Here is a 24,627-nt window from a genome sequence, read left to right as displayed (position 1 = left end):
TATATGCCTACAAAATCCCTGACTGTGTGCACGTGTATCTAGAAGAACTGATGCTGTTTTGAAGGCAAAGGGTGGTCACAAATATGGATTGATGTAGATTGTTCTTCTGGTCACTCACTTTGCATTTAGTTAATTGATAAATATAATCTAATAACATGTCTATTTTTGAAAGCATTCTTACTTTATAGCATTTTTTCACACCTGCCTAAAACGTTTGCACAGTACTGTATATCTGATCCATTAATTTATTTTTCCATCTCTTTTTGTTATTCCAAGCACACATGGATCCTTGCTTCATGTTGTCTACAGTTTCTTCATTTGTGCATTAAGTGACCATGGTTCCACAGCCATAAGTGAGCTCTGGTCGTATGTATTGATGAAATACTTTTCTTTTCAGGCAAATTGGTAGGTTTCCTTTCAACAATGTCCTGTTTCTTCCAAATGCACTATATTTTCACTCTTCCTTTGATTTATTTTATTATATCTCCTTCTGTGCTGATTTGTTTTCCAAATAATAATTCAAAAATATTATTACATATATTACAAGATCATATGTAAAACTTTAAGACATGCAGAGTTAACACATATTTCCCAATTATACTATTGATGTGCTTTTTGATGTGTTATTAATTTGTTTTATTTATTTATTTTATGTAGAGGTCAACCTTCATACAATATCCCATATAAGAAAGGCAGCATGTGTGGCTATGTAGCACATGATGCAAGAATGACAATCAGTGGAGCTGATGCTGAATCTAATTAAACTAAAATAACTCTTGCTGGTCATTCAGTGCTCAAGAGGAGCACAAAGAGAAGCTCCTGCAGCTTCCTGCTGAAAAGCAAAGTGATGCCGAAACTGGCCTTTTAGAAATGTCACTGTGAAGGACAAAGGATGTTTCCCCTGGAGAGAATCAATGCACACAGACAGGAAACACAATCTGCCTTCAGCTCTGCCTGTGAAGCAGAAGCCCTCCTTTAATAAGGTTTGCTTACTGGCTAATTGTATTAAACAGGAACATATTTCTCTCAAATGAACTAAAACAACAGACGTCAAATATAAAGAGCAGATGCTATTTTTTTACAGCAATAGCTGCAGTTAAATATAAAACATACAATGTGAAACGTACGTTCTATAAATGTATGCTCTTCTGTTTGGTGTGCAAATGTAAGTATAAGAAAAGTGAGTGTTCAGAGAGGAGCAGAACCTGACAGACAGAAGTGTGGAGGTGACAGCGAGACAGTGTCCTGGACATGTCTGTCTGAATACAGTGACACTGAACGGAGTGTCTGATGTCAACTGACTCTCAGGGTTGATTGCAACATACCCAAGTAACATATGTGTCATTTCCCAACATACAAACACAGCATGACAAAGATACAGTGGGACACAGTGGACAGCTAAAGACAGGAAACAGACAGATGTATAGATACAAATATATTAAAGGGAAGATTCCATAGCAGAAGTAAATTATAATAATGGTTGCACCGTCCTAATGTGTGTGTATCTATATAGATGGATGGATACATACAATAACGCACAGACGCATTGTACTCATCGATGTCCTTTTGTTTGCAAAGAAAAGCACAAGCAATAATGCACACAGGTAAGACACGGGGGTGGCACCGCACGCCTCTGTCCTTGGGGTGACCTTGCTGACCCTGGGGGGGTAAGCAGTCTGCTCCGTGGTCCTCCTGCAGCTCGCCACCCCCATCCCGGCCCAATGCGCGGCGCGACTGCATGCACGGCAGCTCGTTGTGGGTCCGGCTGACACAAGCTCCGCTGCGGGGACGAACCACATGATCACGGTGTCGGACCTTTCGCAGCGAATCCCAGTCACGCCTGCAAGTGAATTACCTCCCATTTGGATCACTGGATAGAGAAGGAGAGAGAGGAGAGAGAGAGAGAGAGAGAGAGAGAGAGAGAGAGAGAGAGAGAGAGAGAGAGAGAGAGAGAGAGAGAGATGCCACCCCTCTGACAGGCTGCTCACACTGAGCTCCAGCGGGGATCCAGCGCACAGTCCCGGACAGCGGCTCGGCTCGGCTCGGCTCGGCTCGGCTCGGCTCGGCGCATAGACCCGCACCCCTGGCGGCCGCATTCCCGTTCCTCGGCGTGCGGGAGGATCTCAAGCACTATTTGTACACTTCCATGTCTGTGCGACACCCATCAATATAATGCCGAGGACAGAGCCCGTCGACCGAGATTAAGGTCGCTGCGCTCTGTGAAGATCCATATCTATAATTATATCTGTATAAATAGAGCCAGTCCCTCAGTAAACATGTGCAGCTGTGGCCGACACTGACTGGCTGCCTGGGTCGGGGTGATCACAGGTATTGAAGGAGCTTCATTCCAGTTTCCCAGATTTGTGCATTTCCACTAGGATGGGATACTCGGACCCGTCGGGCAGAGACGTGCTCGGAAACCGCTCTCTGTGCTTCATTTTCATCTGCGCTTTTGGACTCGTTACTTTGTTGCAGCAGATCATTTATGGAAAGAATTACTTAAAGAGGTAAGTGCTGCAGCCTTTTTTCTTTCTTAATGTTTTTCCTTTAAATGTGCTCGTAAGGTCGCATAAATTGATTGAAACGATGCCAGTTTAGTCTTGTGGAATAATCTCTATTGGGGTTGAGCAGTTAATACTACTGTATTGCATGAAATGACACCCACCCCCACGCACGTCATGAAAAGCTATGGACACATTTATGCAAATAAAATTGTTAAATAGGTAAACTTCATATTTCTATATATCTGTCTATCTCTATCTATCTCCCTTTATTGAAAGAAAAACAGCTAGATCTTTGTGATACAGAATATATACTAATTCCATATTGCTTCTGGGCTTATTCTGGCGTGGCATTGAATAGGGTTTGCTCATATATATATATATATATATATATATATATATATATATATATATATATATATATATATATATATAATCTTTGTAAAATATCCACACCCTTCATTTGAAACAATGTTAGTCAGTGTTATTATTAATAATGCATTTATAATACAAACTACACGTATTCATTCATGATTTCTATGTTCAGTTCAATCAAGTGGAATCACTGAAAATCATTGTTTTAATTAGAGGATGTGAATATTTTGGACTCCAATTGTGTGTGTGTGTGTGTTTGCCCTTGTGAATGTATGCATGTTTTGGACTCCAATTGTGTGTGGATGTATGTGTGTGTGTGTGCCAGGATGTATGCGTGGGTTTGTGTGTGTGTGTGTGTCTGTGTGTATGTGTCTGTGTGCTGGAGTAACGGGAGCAGCAGTGCACTTGTGTAGTAATGATAATGCAGCCCCCAGGATGTGGTTGTTCAGTTTAATTGAAGGTGTCATTTTAAACACCTTTCAAACATTCAGCTCCAGCAGATCTCATACGTATTGTGTGCTTTTAAATAAGCAAGTATACAAATATGTTATTGTTTATTATTAAGTCTTTATTGAACAAGCGCCTTAGTTTTACCATGGTTTTACCAATGCTAACATACAACGCACTACAAACAAGGGTACAGAACAGTATTATTAAAAGACACCTCTGCAATGTTCAGGGAAGGGAAGAATGTGATGGACTACAGATGCACACAGGTAATGAACCAGTTAGAACAGGACTTGCACCATAGACCAGTGCAGACAGAGCGCATGCCCCTGTCATGTCTCACTCCACACAGACAGACGTGTTTTAATGCCCTCCATTAGCCGAGGGCTGTTGTTCTATCCCAGCTTAATTTTCACATTATTCTGGGATTTCCTTTCACTCCCCCTGGGTTACAGGCTAATGCGGTGCTGCAGACATGTTGAAATGTAGCTGCTGATGCTGTGAACCGCAGGTGTATTGGAAATCTCCTTTCACTGGGACTTGGAAATGGGCCCCCTGCCTTGAAGGGGCATTGATACCTCTGATAGAGCAGCGAAAACACTGTGCATGTGGAGCACACGGCATTAGACACCGTTCTGACATGGCTATAAACAGCTGAGTGATGGACTGAAGAGCGAGGGCATGTGTGTCCGATGTGTGTGCTGCACAGGGCTGGCACTCGGCAGGATTATAAAGATGACTTAATTGAAGTTTTCCCTTCCCTCTGCCTTTCCTCGAGTTTAAAGGCTGCTGCACAAGATCAACACACTGACATCTACACACAGGTGAAGGGGAACACAGGAACGCTGCTGCTTCTCAATATGTCAGCCATGCGGTTCTGTAAGCTCCAGAGGAGTTCCTGGAGACCAGTTTTGCTACAATGGTGCCAAATACTCCTAACAATGTAATCTGCTGAACTAATGAATACTCTGGGAGAGAATGAAAGGTGTGATCACTAGGTGTGAAAACATGACTATATAAAATAGATCCCTGACTCTGTAGCACTGTTTTCTGCTCTTCAAAGTGAGTGCACAGTGTGTATGACTGTGTTTAAAAACAGCTAAATCTGAATCCAACTAATTTTCAGATCGGAATATTCTGAGCCACAGTGAGCCGCCAAACTACAGACACGCTGAGAAAATAACCATCACACATTCTTCTCAGATCGGTTCACTGCAGCAGGACAACCATGAAATACTGTATTTAGACTCAACACAGATTTCATATCATACACACTTTGACCCAGATCTTGGCCTGCGAGATTTTGAACCTTTTTGCTCAGAAAATATTTCGTGACCTTACAAACATGTGGCGTCAATACTGTACTATTTAGTGAGAATGAGACCTCTGATCAGGTTCTTCAGTCTATTATCCACAGGAGCTGATTCATCTGAGTGTTTTTCCAAAATGTAATATTCTCTTGGGAGGGTCAGTAGCTGCTGTGATTCCTGTGACCTTGACTCGCTTCACTACAGCCAGGGAGAGAGGGTCTCGCATCTCAGACCAGCACAACTCTCTCACACACACAGACACACACACACATGCACACGCACACACACACACACACGCAGACACACACACGCACACACACACACGCACACACACACAGACACATACGCACACACACACACAGACACACACAGACACACACGCACACACACACACAGACACACACAGACACACACGCACACACACACACATACTCACACGGCATTAACACTATGAGACCACTCAAGACAAGCCATTGTAAAGCCCAGAGCTGTAGTGTGTTTTCATTGCTAACTAAGATCTTGCCATTTAGAAAAGATGAACAAGTGTTGAAATATAAATTAAGTTTTTGGTGGCAGGACCATAATCTGTCAATCTATCTGTCTTCTCTATCTATCTATCTATCTATCTATCTATCTATCTATCTATCTATCTATCTATCTATCTATCATGCTATCAATCTATCAATCTATGTACATATCTGTATGTGTCTGTTTACCAGTGCCAGCTACCAGCAGCAGTCTTGATCTGTGCAGAATGCAAACAGACTATTAGCAGGAACGGGACAGCATTTCAAACAGAAGACGCTTGGCACAGTGTCCTCAGCAGGGGGCAGGTTAGCTCCGTCCCCTCTGCCCGTGGCGGACTGTCACAGACGCCTGGAGGACGGTTCTGCAGGGTAGAGAGGCGGGTCTGTGGGGTCTCTTTGGGATCCGTTTGGGACTGTGGGCTAGACGTCGGCGCTGCGCTGTGTGACCCCCGGGACACTCCCAGCTCGGTGGGGCTGCTTGTCTCTGTGCTAGTGTTGTCGATATTCCCTGGTTGTTAGCCGTGCTCCGCAGTGCTCCAGAGATGATGTGTTCAGCTGACATGGGTATGGATCGGGCATCACTCGGATGCAGTTTGAAACAAAGCGTGCTGCTTGTGTAACGACAGAGTGCAGCATCTAGTCAAAACCACAGTCAAAGAGAAGGGCTCATCTGGTCTTGTTTCCGCAAAGAAAAGGGGACAGACAGCTGTATCTGTTCACATCAGCTAACGCGTAGAGGAGAGCAGTGTTGAGATTTACAACAGCACAGCAGATCTGACGAGCCGCGCCGCTCCCAACTGAGCTGATTCCTGCTAATGCAGTTTAGGAGAGTGGCTCAGGAGAGATGTCCTGCGGTGCCCTTTAACAGAACTGCGTTCTGTCCAAAACAATATCTCTTCATTAGATACAACAGTAATACCTGCTGCTTAACACATAGCCTTCATTACCCTAACCCCACGTCCCCAAAAAGACTATTATTGTATTAACTGGCAATAACAGAGAGCAATAATGAATTGATAACCAGAAGTACAACAACATACAACGTGTGTGTCTGTGTTTCTAAAACATGAAGCTTCCTAGTTCTGTGCCATAAGCTCTCCAGGGTTATTTCCCTGCCGCGACTCGACTGTGCTCTTGTGTGTGAAGGGTCGGCTGATTATTTTACCGCGGTAATGATGGATAATGTGGAACTGTATGCTTTCACACGCTAATGCACCACACTGCAGATTGGCACTGCATTATTTTCGGCACCAGCCTTGCTCTCAGTGACAAGGCTGTGATAATAAGCTTGTGATTGAGCTGAAAGCCTTCCAGGGTACTTTACCTTGGTTTTCTTTTCTTAGTATTACAGCACTTTTCACACAACAGTCCTCTGATTAACAATTCTCCATTTTGGCTTCACAAAAAACAATATCAGTTCAGTAGAAATAAAACACTTGATGACATATGACCTTTAGACAGAGCAGAATTACATCAGTTCATCAAATATGAAGCCCCAGCCCCCATCTGTGGGTCCAGATAGTGAACTGCCACACTTTGGGATGTTGCTCATTTAAATATATACAGTATGTCAGAGTATAAAAGAGACAAAATGTTATGGCGGTTATGACTCTGAGATAACTACTGTACTGGCAGAGCTGCGCAGACTCGCTCTCTGTGCCTGGTGTCACCGGGCAGCTCTCTGATGTCACGAAGGCAGGAGGATTTTGAGATGAATCTGTTATAGAAATAACTGGCCTCAGGAGACAAGCCGGGCACAAGACTGTCAAGGCAAACGGTTTTGTGGGAGACGTGTTCCGGAAGATAAACACAGATCTCAGGTGTAGGATTGTGTGCCGGCGTTTGCCGTGCCGTCCCCCACGTGTGCCACAGCCCTCTGTAAGTCAGTTCACCTGGGAGAGGGTTCAGCCGGTTCAGTTAAGTGAGTAATAAATTCAATTAATAAGTCTTTAAGAGCTTGAGGTGGAATAAGAACCAGGAGACACTCTGGTTCTCAAGGAATGGATTTGAAAGACGTGTATGTGGTGCCAACAGGGGGTCTGGCGAGAAGAGATTCCAGTGGATCACTAGATTAAGGTTAAAACCCTCAATCTCATGTAAAAAAAATCCAGATTATTGCAAAGCCCTGCAGAGTAAATAGTTTGTTGTAAATCTCTATTCTACATCCTGTCATGTACAATCTAATTCACTCCCTCTGACCTCTGCTCTCTCACTCTCTTTCAAGACAACCTGTTCTTCTGTCTTCATTCATACCTGTCATCATCTCTAAACGGTGTCACAGTGCCTGCATTAATCTCCAAACAAACAAACAAACAAACAAACAAACAGATATCTGATGTGTGTGATCTTCTGTGTTCATTATAATTTCAACATGATTTTTCTGTGAATTAAAAGACCCTGCAGTGTGTGGCTTTATGTTTTAGAAGCCTACAGATATTTTAAAAACACATATGAACAGTTGTCACCATATTTCAAATGTTTCACACGAATGCTTACTTGTATCCTAATGACTCCAAATCAATCAATAAAGGTGTATTTCTCTCTCGTATGTTTTTAAACCATGCACTGTATGTGTGGAAACATATTCAAGTCAATAAATGAAATACCAACTGACTCATTTTCTTATTAGTGGGCAGCACTTTAGCCGGCACAATGGAGACGAACCGACAAATTGGACCGGAATCATTAATTTCACAGATGACGGAGCACAGAAGCCAGCCAGGAAAGGGCACAAAAGGTACATTTTCACTCTGAATGACTCCACAGTCTGAGCGGAGAGAGAGAGACCGAGAGAAGAGCAGGTGGAATTGTTTGTGTGTCCAACCCATCTCCCACACCTTGCATGTGTCCGTGCGTGTCTCCCAGCACCTCGCCTGTTTCACTGGGTTAGGAAAACACAGGTCTTTTGTTTGGTTTGGTTTCTTAGAATCACGTGTTTTATGGCTTTGGAGAAGAAAAGGAAACTACGGCAGCAAAGGCTAAACAGTCATCGCAGATTAAATTGATTTATTTTTTATTGTTGCATGTTCTCCCGTCTGAAGCCACAAGAACACAGAGCCCACGGACAGAATACCGGTGTCATTGCAAACTGACGCCTCTTTGTGCACGCAGTGTTGTTGTAGTACGTGGGGTTTCTAACCAGAGGGGTGTGGACTCGAGTGCTGGGTGAGACGCTGCTGTCATTCCCTTAAGCAAAGGTCTCGCACCCATACTGAGCTGCCCACGGATCTGGATTCGGAGAAACGTGTGTCGGCCGGACAAACACAGAGACATGTATTGTTCTTAGACTCACATTAGCACTCAGTCCTTGCTTGTGTCCAGCTCTGTATCTGCACAGACAGGAACACTCCAGGCATTGGAAACAGAGCCTACAGAGTTGACATTGTTCTTTTGTCATTTGTTTCTTTATTTTTGTTCCTGGTAATTTTCACATCCATTCACCTACCTGTCGTGTTACTCCACGTGTCTGCATGTGAAGATCATGTTGTCTGTCTCAGTGGCCAATATAAGACTGTCCGGCACAGTAACTGAACTGCAGTCACGTCTGAGTGCGGCTGTATTAATGTGCAAGGACATGTTTTTAATAGAAAGCTACAACTGATGATTCTGCTCTTAACAGCCACCTGGAATCAGAGAAAGTTGTGTTTGTTTATTTCTTTTTGTTTCCTTTTTCTTTGCATGTAAGCATCTGTATTTTGGATGTTTAAGGATTAGATGTAATGCTTTTGGAGAGTTGGGGCTTTTGTGAAAGAGAGAGAGAGAGAGAGAGAGAGAGAGAGTGAGAGAGAGAGTGTGGGGATCCTACAGCTCTGCTCTCTGTGCGGGGGGGCAGAAGAAACGCTCTGTCCTAGAGCATGCTGGGGAGACCACCGAGGAGATGGGGGCCACTGTGCAGATTCTTCAAAATGCTCTGTTAGGCTGTGTCGGATTCCAGATGAGTTTCCAAATACGGCATCTTAAAATGCCAAACCTCACGGCAGTTTGCACGACACGAGAGCCGCACGTGAATAACGACCTCCAGCAGATCGTCTGTGTGACGGGAGGACATGTCTGGCCATAGAGAAGACTACAGTTTGCATGCTATGATATAAAAGCACATGGATAATTCTCCCCCAGGCAGTTGCCCTGACGCTTTGTGCAGGATTGTAGGTTGTTTTGTGTACATTGTTCATGTTTGCAACTATTTATTTCATTTCATCCGAGTGTTGGAATGTATCCACGCACTGCAGTCGTTATATTACGCTTGGCTGGTGTTGCTTCATGTCACGAAAAAAGAGCTTCCAATCTGTTTCTGTACATTTCTCTTTAATGGTCGATCTGCCACACATGGCTGCACACAGAGGGGCGCACTGTGTGGGGCAGCACTCGATGGCTGCAGGGGAGCATTATTTGAGCAGAGCAGGAGGCGGAGCAGGTGTCTGACAGTGGGACTGGGCTCTGAGAGTCGCTGCCCAGGTCTGGCACTGAACCTGCAGCTAGGGTTCATGTTGGACCAGCAAGGCTCACCTGCTGAAGAACCGGCAGGCGGCTCAGGAAGTGCCTGATGTCAGAGAGGACTGTAGCGCCGGTGCTCTCCTCTGCTCCAGTGTGGCTCTACTTGCATGATTCCTGTTTTGTTCACCTTTTACTGCAGCGTTATTATTTAAGACCATTCAGGGTGGGGGGTCATTGCATATCCTAGAGTGCCATAGTATGTTTCTGTCTATCTATCTATCTATCTGTCTATCTATCGACCTATCTACATTCAAAACCTAATTGCCTACTTACTTGTTTGATAATCATAATAAAACATCATCTTTCCCTATGAATATACTAAACTGAAAAAAGAAGAAAATATTTAAGCACATATCAGTCATTTGTATAAATTAGTCTTCTACTTCATCATCTTCATCATCAGTAGAAGTAGTATAGTATTGGTATAGTATTTTATATTTTCTGTTTCAGAGACAGTACAGACAAACAAAGCTATTGTAGTCTTTTTATTTATGTGCATGTTTATCGCTCTGTAAAGCACTCTGTGGCTACCCTTCGAGGGGTGCTATACAAATTAAAATGGATTGATTGATATTAGGCAATTAATTATAAGCATGGAGAATTGTTTTCTGGACATGTGTGCACGCTCTGTTTATTTTACTTTGTGTGTCCGACACGAGTAAAGCTCCCCATTAGACACGGATTCGCCAACACTCAGCCACCTCCATCCCACAGTCAGAGAATTCATGTTTTCATTCTTGGTTTAATACAATCGAACTCTGTGCACAGAAAGTGTTTTTCAATGGAAAGACTGAGCCTGCTGTTCGGACAGGCTGCAGTGGGAATAGTGTGTAATCCCTGGAATGTGTTAGTTGAGCTCAGAGACGCAGTCTTTCCCCCCAGTGTGTCAACCCTGGGTTCCTGCCAGAGCATTTGACAGACCGCCCGGCTGCACAGGTGCCCTCAGTGGTCAGAGTGCCTCGATGCATTATCCAATTCAAACCTGTTAAAAATGCTCACGTGAAACCTGTATGTCCCTTCTCTTAACTTCTGCTTTTACACCCTGGTGAGGGTTGTTTCCACACTCCTCTGAGGAAAGAACACAGTGTTTATTTGTTGCTTTATTTGCTTGCAATGTTTCTATTAGTGAACGTGCTTTTTTGTGTCACCATGTTCATGTATGTATGCATCTATTTTATTCATTTACACGTTGACCCCAGGCCATGAAATCAGATGTATTTAAAAACACAGCTGAATAGATGTTGTGATGATATAAACACATTCCCGAGATTAGATGAATAATTATTCTTACACTTCAATTTTAACCTGACTGCCACGGAACCAGTCCAATAGGCTGCACCTGTAGTCCTGCACCTTGGATGTCTGTCCTTCCATTTTAGCATTTGTGTGCTCTGCTTTAGAAATGTGTTATTGATTTGATTTTATATGAGGGTATAGTAAATCATATTAATACCTGCGCATTGGTGCCATTTAAATATGTTGTTAGTTGACTAGAAAAGACAAGGAACAAAACATGACAACCTCGGAATGAGTATTAGTCCATCGTTTGGAGCCAAAATACAAATGGAAGAAAATTCCTATCGTTTAGAACCAAACAAATGATAGAAGGTGGTCCATGAATCAAAATGAAAAGTGAGATGTCAGGGTGCGATGTGTGCATGTTTGTGTGTGCATGCATGTGCAAGTGCATGCTTGTTTGTGTGTCAAACAATCAGTGTTATAACTGATTGAAACTATAGTCAGCCCACAGAGCTCATGAAAGAAAGGGCGAGTGAGTGGAGAGAGAAGCAGGAGCAGCAGCCACTGGGTGTAAATGACACGTCCTCTGTCTGCGCCTGGCAGAACGCAGCACACGCACCCAAGCGTGTCAACACTGCCTTCAGCTTTTGCTGCAGAAATGTAAAGATGTACAAATGCAAAACCGTACAGTATGGTCATTAAGTAGAATGAGTCTTCTCGTTCAGATGAATGATTTCTTCTGCCTGCATACACTGTCACTTTGCATTTCCATTATTTATACGCCGTGACGTGAGTTCAGGGCAGCCTTTGTGCGTTAAAGTAGATGTTTTGTGTGTAAGATTGAGGCCGTTTATCTGTGTTCCCCTAGCGAACATGGCCCACTGCCCCAAGGGCAATTGTTTGGCCTGCACAGAAAGGTACATCTATTCAGTTGCAGTTATTTCATAAAATAATCTTCCCAAGACGATTTGTAGATTAATTATTATTATTTGCCTTTTCTCTTAATTTGATTTCAACAGAACTGAAAACATTTGAACCAAATTAAAGTCTGGCTGTTTCTGTGGGCAATTGTAAAGACTTTTCTTTCATTTACACTGGGTTTGGGTAGACATAGTTTTAACTATAAACTTGTTCAGTTGAATTGAAGAGAATCTTGAGCTGTGGTTTAAATACAGAAGATAAAGGAGTGCAATACAGTTACTGACATTGTGTAACCTTGCGGTCGAATGCTTTAGGATCTAGGATCTAAAAATATGATTAGCTGAGGAAACATTCAGGGTCTCACAGTCACAGTATCAACCATTGTCACCTGTCCACCTCACAAGAATTGTCAGGCTGTCTCTATGCACGAAAAGATGTTGTGATGAACGGGGTCTGTTTCATGGATAGCATGTTGTTTGTGTGTGTGTTTGTGTCCCTGCAGATACTTCGAGCTCTACGAAGGTCCCTACAACTTCAGCTCCACCACCTGCCAGGAGCTGAGGCAGGAGATCAGGGATGTCAAAGTGCTCTCTATGTGAGTGTGGTTTTAGTATTGCTTGAAAGGTTTACCATGGTAAAATCACCGTAAAGTGTAGAGTGGTGTACTGTGGTAAATAAAACACAATAAAGTGTTGTGTAGTGTCCTGTGGGAGCCTGTTAACACAATGACGTGAATTCTTTACCTCTGCTTTGTTGACATCTAACTGCAACTATACAAAATGAATGTCTTTATTTTATAATAGTGATATAAAAGTGATACACATGATTGTGACACAGAGAAAGGGAGACGTGAATGAGATCGACAGCCATGTGATGTGACAAATGAAAGCTCCGTGTCTCTGCTCTCTAACAAGCTACGAACCAGCCATATTTGATTTAAAATGAATGAATGAAGCAGTAAATGATTTAAAAACAGCTTAATTGCTCTTGGGACTGTTTGGGACTATGTCCTTTACATATACTTATAGTAACTTACATACTATCATGAACATACCTGCCATTACGCTACATTGCTGCCTCTCTGGGTGCTTTCTGGCACGCCTTACCGAGAGGCAAATGCATCACACAGATGGCAGCGCCGCAGCGCCTGCGCTACAGCCATCATCTCGCCCCAGAGAGGCACATTACCAGATGAATTGAGGGAGATGTCAGTTCAAGGAGATCTATTTAGAGCTGATGGATTTACAATGGCCAGCCTTGCCTGAGCTCTTATCAGTGCAAGAGGAAAAGCCAATACAGTGGCCATCATTGCCTCTGTACACATCAGATCTTGGTAAGATCGTAGCAGTATTGGAGAGAAATCCACCTTTTCTAAATGCAGGACAGACTGTGAATGTTAAAGCTCTGCAGAGACGCCACGTCCCGAGTCACGTATGCTCTATACAACAATGCATTTCATTTAATTGAATGAATTTGTCCTGTGAAATGATTTACATAAATAAATATACAAACAAACAAACACACTTATAAATGAATATATACATTTCTAAAAAGCCACCCGGTGCAGTAAACGCATTACAGCTCTCTCCTCGGCTCCAGCTCCATCTCCACCCTTCAGTTACTGTTGTTCTTGCTCTTGTTGTGTTTTTTTGCCCTTATTTTAGGTTTGCAAACTCCAGGTGATTAATGTTAATCTCTGCTCCTTCAGGGTGAAGACGTCAGACCTGTTCGACCGCTGGCGCAATCTGCAGGTCTGCAAGTGGGAGCTGAACAAGGCCGAGGCCAGTGCTTTTAAGTGAGTATCTCCACACAGCAGCTCCGCTCGTTTCCCCTGATGCATGAATCACTTCCCAGAGAGACAATACTGCAGGTGGACGAGTGCTGGGCATACCGGGACAGCTGACGGACAGCAGGAGACGTAGCTGTGTGCGGTGCAATACTGTACCAGGGTGTAGTGCATATAGGCCCGCCCTGGTGCTGATTAGAGCCGCTGTCGCTGGGATGGAGGGCGAGTGGACTCTGTACTTCTGGTGCAGCGAGAGAAGCACGTCTCTGTTTCTCGCCTCCCGACTCACGGCTGTGATCAGATCCTGCAGGGCCCGTGAGATCAAGAGCAGGACTGCTACAGGGAGACACAATTAGCAAACGTCAGTTGAGAGTTAATTCAGTTCATTGATGTCCTCAGCTGGCTCAGTGGAAGCAGGGCGGGAGATCTGTTCACCGAGAGAGGGCACAGCGATGCTAATTGTGGCCGCAGGCTGCTGTCGACCTGCCGGATCCACGGATTGGACGCTGTGTCTGGTCACAGTCCCCCGCAGTGATGGGTGCTGTATTCCCAGTGCTATATTGTGACGGGGTGTCTTTGCCCTTCCTCTTGTCTCCGTCCTCAGGATGTCACTGTCCCGGTGCTGCAACGCTCCTTCCTTCCTGTTCACGACCAAGAGGAACACGCCCTCTGGGACCAAGCTGCGCTACGAGGTGGACACCAGCGGCATCCTGCACATCAGCCCGGAGATCTTCAAAATGTTCCCCGATGTAAGCAATGCAATGCAGAAAACTTCAGCTTCAGAGGGTGTGTGGCCCTCGTGTGGCCCAGGGGACACTGTCCAAGCACGGGATGATTTCTGGCCAATAGGCTGTGCTTGTATTGTCTCTGTGACTGCGAAGAGAAGAAACATCGCACTGACAACTCCATCTGGAGAGCTTGAGCATTAACTGTAATACTGTTTGTTGTGTTCGTTTGTGTCCAAGGACATGCCGTACACGAGATCCCAGTTCAAGAGGTGTGCGGTGATCGGGAACGGCGGGATCATAAAGAACAGCAAGTGTGGGAAAGAGATTGACTCGGCAGACTTCGTCTTCAGGTAACGAGTTCATGACCTCCGGCGCCATGCTGTGTGTGTGTGTGAGCGTGTGTGTGTGTCAGCGTCTGCGTCTGCGTGTCTGTGTGTGTGTCTGTGAGAGTGTTTTTAACTGATCCTTCTCATTCATGAGCCAGAAGAAGTCAAAGGTTTGACATCATAATATATATAATATGTTAGACTGTTTCCATTCAGGGTACAAGAGTTTACCTCTAATCGTGAGATTTATTAGGGGCCTCTAACATTCAATGGGTTGAGCATTCCTTAAATAATATATATGTCTTTATGTAGAAAGGAAGACTTTTTCTATGCCTGTTGTGGATTACTGAATGTGCCAAGTGCCTTCGCCCATGTGCCTGTACTGGACCTGTACTGTGCTCAATCGCCCTTCTCAATTTGTGTTCTAACCGACACCCAGGAGCGACACACTCCTGCACTCCCCTAAGGTTCACAGTCCCCTTAGCTCTACCCAACAGCTGTGTTCAGGAGGGCTGGGCTGCTTGGTGCCACTGGTTTGGTTATTTGCTTGGGGTTACCGGCCTGGCGCCCGAGCTATATATTCAAACATCTCTTTTACATTTCCAAGGTGCAACATCCCCCCCATCTCTGAGAAGTATGCAGCAGATGTTGGGTACAAAACAGACATCGTGACGATCAACCCCAGCATCATCACGGAGAGGTACTGACCTGGGCTTACTACCCACTGAGTGTTTAAATCTGGAAGCCACTAGTGACACAATTGCAACGCGTTCCTCGGGAGGGAGACATGAACTTAAAATCCATCTCCACTTTTCACTTCATATTATTTTCCCCAAAGGCCGAAAAAAACATCTACTGAATGTCGTTTACTTGAAGGATTAAATCAAACTACAGTTCCTCCCTGAACCACAAATCACTTAATTTAGTCATGCATATTCATCTATCTATATCTATATAATTATATATATAAGCCATCACCCTCGTCACACTGCCCAGTGGATTGTGCATTTTCTGTGTTTACTGTTTGTGTTGCTCCCCCCCGAGTCAATTAAGCTGGATGGCTGCTTTGGAAAGCTATATTTGTATCCCTTTTCATCTCATATTTTCTTTCTTTCAACCTGGAGTGGAATAATTTGGAGTTACTATGGAAACCGGCTGACGGCTTTACAGATCTGGGCTCCATGGAGAGAGAGACTGTGGCTCATAGGACCTGAAACTGAGAGGCACCGCAGCACACATACATACATCTGTCTGTAGTGTTCACACGCATGCTGGATACGCACACCAACACGCCCCGTCCCCTTTATCCATCTTTTTACAATGGCAGAGATAACGGTGACTCCCTGTTCTGACTCCCTGGACTCGAGTGCAGATGTAAGAGGAGGGAGCAGACAGTGCCGTGAGGAGGATGTGTAAAGCATCCCTCACAGCTGGCTGCCGATGTGAGAGACCTCCGAGAGAGACATCAGACATGGGCTATAGTTGGGGCAGATTGGAAAGACTTACAGAACTAGTAATGAACTAAAAACATCCTGTTGTCAAAGTACAGTTATTATGATTCTTTATTAATTCAGCATATATGTACTGTATTCGTTTTTAAGGAATATTGATTTCGTTTTTAACATTGTAGCTTTTTAGTTCTGTATTCGACTACATATATTTATGAACATAAGAAAAGAGGCCATTCGCCCCATCGTGCTCGTTTGGTGTCCATTAATAACTAAGTGATCAAGGATCCTATCCAGTCTGTTTCTGAATGTTCCCACATTGTCTCTTCAGCCACATCGCTGGGGAGTTTGTTCAGATTGTGACGCCTCTCTGTGTGAAGAAGTGTCTCCTGTTTTCTGTCTCGAATGCCTTGAAGCCCAATTTCCATTTGTGTCCCCGGGTGCGTGTGTCCCTGCTGATCTGGAAAAGCTCCTCTGGTTTGATGTGGTCGATGCCTTTCATGATTTTGAAGACTTGGATCAAGTCCCCACGTAGTCTCCTCTGTTCCAGGGTGAAAAGGTTCAGGTCCTCAGTCTCTCAGTAGGACATTCCCTTCAGACCTGGAATAAGTCTGGATGAGTATATAGGTGGATAAAGAGAGAGAGAAAGAGGGATTGAGAAGGGGAAGAGAGAAAGAGGGAGAAAGAGCAAGTAGGCATTCTGTAATCTGAGAATGAATCTGAAGATTTTCTGATCACCACCCCAGCCCCTCTCTCCCTTCGCACCCCAGAGAGTTGAGTAGGCACTTAACATGTCATTATTTGAATGCATAGTTGTAGCACAGAGATATGCAGGCGTCTCTGTGGGCGTTGGAGGGCTTCCAGCTCGCTCTCTTTTCATCCCGCTGTAACATCTGTCGGCGGAAACCAAGTGGCATGTCAGAGCATGGCCCAGCTGAGCCGCACAGGGATCGGTGCGCCGGGCTTTCCTCCATCTGAGAAGATGACATTCTGCTCCACAGAAATGACTTATTTTACTGATGAGAGAGAAGAAACATTACAAGCACAGACATGCAAAGTGAGGAATGGAAGGCAAATAAACCCGTCATCTGGGATCAGGAATGCTGCTGCAGTGGATGTATAACAGGTTGTTACTTTTTAGACCACAATAGCAGATAAATATATAGAGAATAACACTTTGGGGGAAATATAATTTCAGCAGAAATTCATCCCCACCTAAAGTGTTGACACACTGACTAGATGTGATAATTCTGCCTGAGATTGAACCCGGTAGCACACCCTGGAGACCAGCTGGTCCAGGTGGGGTTTACACACAGCCTCCCAGGAGAATTGTGTTTGTGCCACAGCCACCAACCCCCCCAGGTCTCTCCTGTAAACTCACAGCTACTCATGCTTGAAATTACCTCTTAGCTTCATAATTACAGAACGGGCTGTGTCTGTTTGAGAGGCATGAAGCTCCATCTTTTTGTTACTGTTTCCACCACCTGGATTTGAATAAAGATCTCTATCCAGTACAACTTGCGATGGCTTTTCTGAGGTTTAAACAAAATGGAAGAGGTCGGTTCATTTGTTCTTAGTGGCTGAAGGAGTGTGTGGCATCTACTCCCTAAACAACAGCAGCTCTGCTTCCTCTCGGTTGGGGCCATGAATATTTTACACTCCTTTACCAGGCTAGAAAACCTCAGCCTGCAGATCCATTATCCACTAAATATATCCTCCGACTTTCATTCACTTTCCCGCAGTATAGATCCCATTCAGCGCCATTAAAAAAAACACAATTTACACTCTCAATGCATTATTGATGAAAGGGGTGCCCGAACATGTCCAAAGTAAGATGTATGATGTTCCACGAACGTTGTTCTTACACCCTGAAATATCTCATTCATATTTCAACAACGGATCCACTTCTGGGGCTGTGCAAAATTGTGATTGTGCATGACCGGCAAAATAGTGTTTCGTGGACTATCAGACAAATGCAGAAGGGTTGGGACTCATAAGCTTTGAGACAAAGGCAGCGTCTCTTTTAAGATGCCAGGCTGTGTTGTGCAGGAGCGCCGTCCTCCTGGCTGCTGTCCGTCTGTCTGTCTGTCCGGCGCTGGTCTCCGCTGAGAGATGAGTTCGCCGTGTTGTCATTTGGAGACGGAATGAAATGAAAGCAATGATTGTCCTTTTAAAGCACATTCAGTTCTTCTGCTAATGTACAACTGAGGAGGCCAAAGGAAGGCAGGGTGTTCAGTGCATTTCTGCTGATTTCACAATTTCTGACAGGGACACCACATCAGTAAGTAGGGAAGGAATGTTCCTTAACAATTGAACACAGAGCTACAAATATAATGTAGCACTCCGAAGACCTTAATGGAGAGATTTTTAAATTAGTTCAAATGGAGCAAGTACTGCAGATTCAGCTCACAGATGGCCAGTAGAGTTCAGTGCTTCTCCTTGATCAGTACCTGTGTGTCGGTTCTGTTTCCCTCGTGTATTCTTACAAGGCTGTTGCTTGTGAATGCTTGTGGACCGAAGGAGAAACTGGTTATTTTTAAGCACACTTCTGAACATGCCTGTCAGATACAAGAAAGCGGTTTTCTTGCGAATGTGCTACGCATGTGGTTGCGTCCGGATGAGGTTGAGACTGACTGGATCTCCGAGTGACAGACTGGCTGTATAGTCAGACCCGATCAACAACCCCCCGATGCATGCTGTGGTTATTTCAGACTGACCTAGCCTACTGAAGCTGGGACACAATAGAGGGGTTTTCATGCCGTGCTAAGCTATTTTGCGAAAATTATTTGTGCGTGTTTATGAGTAATAGCTTTATTCACCTGGATTGAGGCAACAGTATTTGCTGCTAGTCGAACCTGCCAGCACATGTTTCTGTGGCATGGGGAGAGTGCAACATCTGTCTGCTTTACCTTCTCTTATTGGCACAGGAGCGCACAGAAAAACAGCCAGGTGGCTCGCTATTGTTGTATCTGTCATTGCTAGTATAGGCATCCATCTGTGACAAGACTGCCAGAGATTGTCATCCCTCCAATTAAAACTGTTGAACTCACAAATTAATTCATCAAGAGCATAAGAAAGTGTCCAATCGAGAGGAGCCCATTCGCCCCATCGTGCTCGTTTGGTGTCCATTAATAACTAAGTGATCAAGGATCCTATCCAGTCTGTTTTTGAATGTTCCCAAATTGTCTCTTCAGCCACATCGCTGGGGAGTTTGTTCAGATTGTGACGCCTCTCTGTGTGAAGAAGTGTCTCCTGTTCTCTGTCTTGAATGCCTTGAAGCCCAATTTCCATTTGTGTCCCCGGGTGCGTGTGTCCCTGCTGATCTGGAAAAGCTCCTCTGGTTTGATGTGGTCGATGCCTCTTAATAGGCAAGTCAGTGACAACATGCAGGCTTGTATGAAGGCATGGCCACAGTGCAGTTAGAGAAAAGTATCTCTCCCCATAGAAATGTTTTCACATACAGAGGGCGGGATTTTATTCAGTCTCACTTAACCACTGCACAAATTAATCCATCTTTGACCATCTGTGCCCTGTGCGTCAGGTTCCAGAAGCTGGAGAAGTGGCGCCGGCCATTCTTCGATGTGCTGCAGGGCTACGAGAATGCCTCGGTGGTGCTGCCCGCCTTCTACAACACACGCAACACGGACGTCTCCTTCCGAGTCAAGTACGTGCTGGACGACTTCGACTCGCAGCGCTTGGTCTTCTACTTCCACCCACAGTACCTGATCAACGTGCAGCGCTTCTGGATGATGCAGGGCGTGCGTGCCAAGCGGCTGAGCACCGGGCTCATGCTGGTGACCGCGGCCATGGAGCTGTGCCAGGAGGTGCACCTGTATGGCTTCTGGGCCTTCCCCATGAACCCCTCCGGCGTCTTCGTCACCCACCACTACTACGACAACGTCAAGCCCCGCCCGGGCTTCCATGCCATGCCCAACGAGATATTCAACTTCCTGCACCTGCACAGCCGCGGCGTCCTGCAGGTCCACACCAGCCCCTGCAGGTGATGCCCTGGTCTGTCCGGGGGGCTGCTGTGGTTGTTTTTTTGTTTTGTTTATACAATTCAGATCTGAAGCCTTTTTTTTTCCTTTGATGCTCAAGGAGTTTTTCTGACCCATCTTGGAGATTAGTGCTCAGCACAATTTATTTAAAACACACACTAAAACACACACACACTCACAGACACACACCAACTGTGTTTGTTAATTCATTTTGGTTTATTTACTTGTAATATGAACATATATTTTGGAAGTTAGATGTGATTTGGGCATTACCACTCAATTTGTGACCGGTTCATCAACAGTCTTTTGAGAAGAAAGTTACATCGTATCCATGATGTTTCTGAAGGACCTGTGATATCATACCACTGTTCTTTACACAGTTATTTGGATAGCAAACCAATGGTAATACTAACTGGGTTCCTCATTACATTCTACTGCATGCAAGTCAGACATTAAACTGTGAAAATGACAGCTGGAGAAACACGCTGATGTCAGGGGCTTTCCCACTAACAGAGGAGTTACGCTGTTTGCATGACGATGTTTCAGTCTGAGGGGCCCAGTAAAGATATTTATTTTATTTCTAGTCTGAGAGAGTAAGGTTCTGTATCACACCAGTTTCAGGGAGGAGACTGATGTTCAATAAAACTTTATATCACAGCAAAAGCATTGAATATATATAAACATGCGCGCAATGTTTTAATTGCACAAATAAATCTGTTTCAGACACATTCTGCTTTATTATCCCAGGAGAAAAAACAAAGAGAACAGTTTTTAGTGTTGTATTTGCCATGATATGATATGGAAGTGTTTCTTTAGAAACGGAGGCAGAAATCATCAGCACAGCGGGTCCTCTTCTTTGCTGTCCGCTATTACAGGGAACCAGCTGAACGAGCTGAAAGCTGGTTTAAAGTGTTTAATAGCTGCTAAGACATGCCTCTTACTTTTATAAACACGGTGTTCGATTCGTTTTCTTGTGTTTTATATGTACAGTACATCTTTAACAAAAGTATTAACGTTAATACTAATAATTGTGTTTGTGAACAGTTGCATCTCACTGACCCGTAGTCAGTGGCAGAGATGTGAAATCTCCCCCCCTGGTATTCCTCCTGGCAGTCACGGTGCTTTGCTGGGGGCCTGACAGTCTGGCTGGTTGTGATTTCCACTCTTACATCCCCTCTGACAAGGACAAGCAACAACATCAAGTTGTGTTTCTTTACACAATGACAACCACAAGGGACACATTGAGATACAATGGGCTGCTCTTGGATTGACACCGGTCTGCTCAGCACCTGTAAAAAGACTGTTTTATAAATAAGACACACCTGTGAGGTTGACTTCTTTTGCCACACGCAGGCCATCGCAGCAGTAGCTGCTTTTATATATGTGTACAGTTTGTGATGGTTTTAGAAATAAACACTCACAGCGCCGGTGGAATGAATCCTTACCGTGTGTACAGCGACAACGGTGTGGACAGAGCATTGTTCAAAGCACTTGACTACCCAGCAATGTGAGTCACTAGAAAAGCTTTTGCAGTAATGAAGCACAGTGCTGCATCGCTCTAACCTCTGTGTAACATTGTTAATTTCAGAACAACATTGTTTTATATATTTTTTAATTTATATTATTTTAATTTATTCATATATGATGCTTTATCAGCTTTTCTGGAAGGCCAGAAGATCTGTGCTTGAGTGAATAGACATCTTTGTTGCTTGATTTGAGAATTGCTTCTGCCACATTCCTCTCTGGTCGGGGTCTCAAAGCAGCAAAGTGTCACAGGAACCATTTAGCCAAGCATGGTGTTGCTCTAAGCATTTCCCCTGGCAGGTCTTCCTACAGTGAAAACCAAGCAGGGCTTGACATTCCAGAGTCTACACATCTGATTGTGTTTGGAAAGCAGCAGTGATGTTTCCCAGGCTTGTATGTCCTATAGATCAGGGTCCAGCTCGGTGTGAGCCGTGCCCGAACCCTACAGCAGCTCTTTACCCTCCCCGGACAGGCCAGTGAAGTAGGTCCACACGAGCTGGACAATCCATTAATGACAGGGAGTCCTGGCAATAACAAAACAAAGGGTGTGTTTCTCTGGAGACCAATGGCTTAGAGGGGAGTGTAGTGGAAGCAAGAACGTTTTCCTCACCTGCGCTGAAGTGTTTGCTCACCTTATTGATTTATCAGTGCACATTACTGCTGTACAGGACTGAAGCAGAGAAACCGCTGAATCGCCAAAGTCTGTCATTTTAATTATCTGCAGCACTGGGACGGTTCCTTTCTTTCTTTTTAATGCATTCAAACCATGCTTTTATGATGAAAATTCAATTTGTGAAATGCGTATATTCATTACTGTTTCACTTTATAACCCTGTGTGTCTTCCTTGAAGTAAGCGTGCTTTGAACAATATTATTTAATCTTTTATCTTTATTTATATATTTAATACACTCTGCTGGCCCTGCACTGACCTCTAAAACACCTACGGCTGTATGCGCTCTGCCAGACCATATTGTTTTCTACCTGAGACAAGCTGTATTTTGATTTATGCTGAATACAAGAAAGTATACAGTAACAAATGTCATCTGAAGATGAAGAAAGATGCAACATTTGCTAAAAAAAACTTTTGTTTTGTAATAATAATAAATTAATATTATAGTTCATTTTTAATGTGTATTATCACAATTCAGTTTCAGCGATTAATACACTGTAAATAGTAGAATGCAATAGTGTTTTACATTAAGTGTTTCTAAATATCTGAAAAGGGTTTGTTTTTAACTTGACGGGCACAGACACTCGGACAATGAAGCGCACTCTACAACACTGCTGGTCCTGAGGAAACGAGCTCGGCTGATGGGCATCTTCAAATGCACACAAAGCTATAATTGAGACTCATTGAATCATTTAATAACTGCGTCTATTGAGTCATCGTGGAGTAGGGATGGAGTGAAGACTGTGTGCCGTACTATGCTGTATTATACTGGAATCTCCAGGACTCGGAGTGAGCATCACCGGAGCAAAGGAAGTCCAGGCTCTGTTTGACTCAGGAAAGCTTCCTCCCCCATCATTTACTGACGTCCTCGTCACACAAAGCACTGGAGGACAAGTGTACACTATTGTTGTCTTCTGACAACACACACAGCTCTGTTTTATAGGTGAATCTGTGCCATTTACGTGTCTTAATGTGTTTTTGTGATTGATTGATTTTAGATGATGTAGGGACATTGTAAGCTGAACACAGAGTGTAAACTCACGCTTGTGTTACTGTAGTCAGAGAGCCACATAGTCAGGCAGGGCTTGAGACATGAAGCCATGGTCGTGTCAGAGGACTCTCTACACAAGGTGTGTGTGTACAGGTGGACTGTGTTCACTCTATGGAAAAAGTGCCGCAGTGAGCCATGGCCCGTGAAGTACAACATAGTGGTCCATTTTGAAATTAAGTCACTCTGGGAAAAAGGATCTGTAAATAAAATAGTTTGAAGTTTTGACTTCCCTGTGTCTTGTGTCTTATATACAGTGTCACTTTACAATAATGGACACCAATGCTGAATTAATGAATGTCTGAATCCCACAGGAATGACATATGAACACCTCATGAACTTGATCACTACCCCTCACCTAGTTTATCACCCTATATCCCTAACCCGTTATACTGTGACTCACAGCAGGTCTCCGTGCACTGCAGGGGGTATTCATTGTGCTGGGAACCTGTTTTTCTGGTCCCCATCTCCAAGGAGATCCAATATCTGAGCAAAGAGCTTGCACTGCAGTACACTTTACTGTTGTAATGAAACGTGTGGCAGCCTTATCTCTGCCCCTGCAGTAAACTCGCTTATATGGTTAAACAAACGTATTTGCACTCAGGGTTCAGTTATTTCATTTTTGCTGCTAGGACCACGACCACTCGAGTTATGCTGCGATTATGCCAACGTTTATTTAAATTGAATTGCTGAACAGTGAAGATCAGCAAAATGATCAAATGACTAAATCCCGGAGCACAAACCGCATGCGTGATCCTGTGTTGCCGGTTGCTACTCCTGCCTGAGCGGAGGCGCGGCCGGGATGTCCTTTGCAACAGACCGCGCCCTGTTCACATAGTAACTCAGCGCGTCCAGACAACAGGACAGACCTGCGGGACAGAGTGCGGGACAGACCTGCGGGACAGAGTGCGGGACAGACCTGCGGGACAGAGTGCGGGACAGACCTGCGGGACAGCGCCTGCAGCCCCTGCCTGCTCACAGCTGCGACGAGCACTGCGGATCTGCGAGGTGAGTGGCTTTGGTCGGATCCGGGTGTCTGTTTGGGAAGAGCGGGGCTCGGACAGCAGCGCAACACGTGTGAGACGGACATGAGAAACTCAGTCGCACATTTGGGTGCCTGTGAGTCTCACAGCATCGGCTCAGTTCGTGCATTTCTGAAATAAAACGCGACGTTTATATACATCACCAGCACTGCATTTTACAGTATGTAGTTCAACCCGTGCAACATTGTAACTCACACGCAGGGAGTGTGTTGCCGTGCGGTCTCATCGCAGTGTCTCAGTAG

At 44.5% G+C, this 24,627-nt stretch overlaps 1 protein-coding gene across 2 annotated transcripts; it reads left to right on the top strand.

Moving 5' to 3' along the window:
- The first annotated feature begins 1,975 nt into the window (after positions 1 to 1,975).
- Positions 1,976 to 23,570, top strand: st8sia5 (ST8 alpha-N-acetyl-neuraminide alpha-2,8-sialyltransferase 5). Of its 2 annotated transcripts, XM_066711638.1 has the most exons (8): positions 1,976 to 2,507; positions 7,790 to 7,897; positions 12,317 to 12,409; positions 13,523 to 13,609; positions 14,205 to 14,349; positions 14,566 to 14,678; positions 15,262 to 15,354; positions 19,644 to 23,570. In XM_066711638.1, exons 1-8 carry the CDS (start codon positions 2,380 to 2,382, stop codon positions 20,104 to 20,106), a joined length of 1,230 nt encoding a protein of 409 aa, XP_066567735.1. In that variant the 5' UTR covers positions 1,976 to 2,379; the 3' UTR covers positions 20,107 to 23,570. The 2 variants fall into 2 exon arrangements, with proteins under 2 accessions (XP_066567735.1, XP_066567737.1); XM_066711640.1 differs by lacking the exon at positions 7,790 to 7,897.
- Positions 23,571 to 24,627: the final 1,057 nt, after the last annotated feature.

The sequence above is a fragment of the Amia ocellicauda genome, chromosome 8 (genome assembly GCF_036373705.1).
Source record: "Amia ocellicauda isolate fAmiCal2 chromosome 8, fAmiCal2.hap1, whole genome shotgun sequence".
In the NCBI taxonomy this organism is placed as follows: domain Eukaryota; kingdom Metazoa; phylum Chordata; class Actinopteri; order Amiiformes; family Amiidae; genus Amia; species Amia ocellicauda.
The sequence above is the reverse complement of the archived record's forward strand: the minus strand, read 5'-3'. Positions and strand labels throughout refer to the sequence as shown.

Bases quoted from the DNA above. Each gene is read 5' to 3' on its own strand.
- st8sia5 (XM_066711638.1), top strand. From the start codon at position 2,380: ATGGGATACTCGGACCCGTCGGGCAGAGACGTGCTCGGAAACCGCTCT. The intron at 2,508-7,789 runs GTAAGTGCTGCA...TTTTCTTATTAG, and splicing joins GGAAAGAATTACTTAAAGAG to TGGGCAGCACTTTAGCCGGC. The intron at 12,410-13,522 runs GTGAGTGTGGTT...CTGCTCCTTCAG, and splicing joins GATGTCAAAGTGCTCTCTAT to GGTGAAGACGTCAGACCTGT.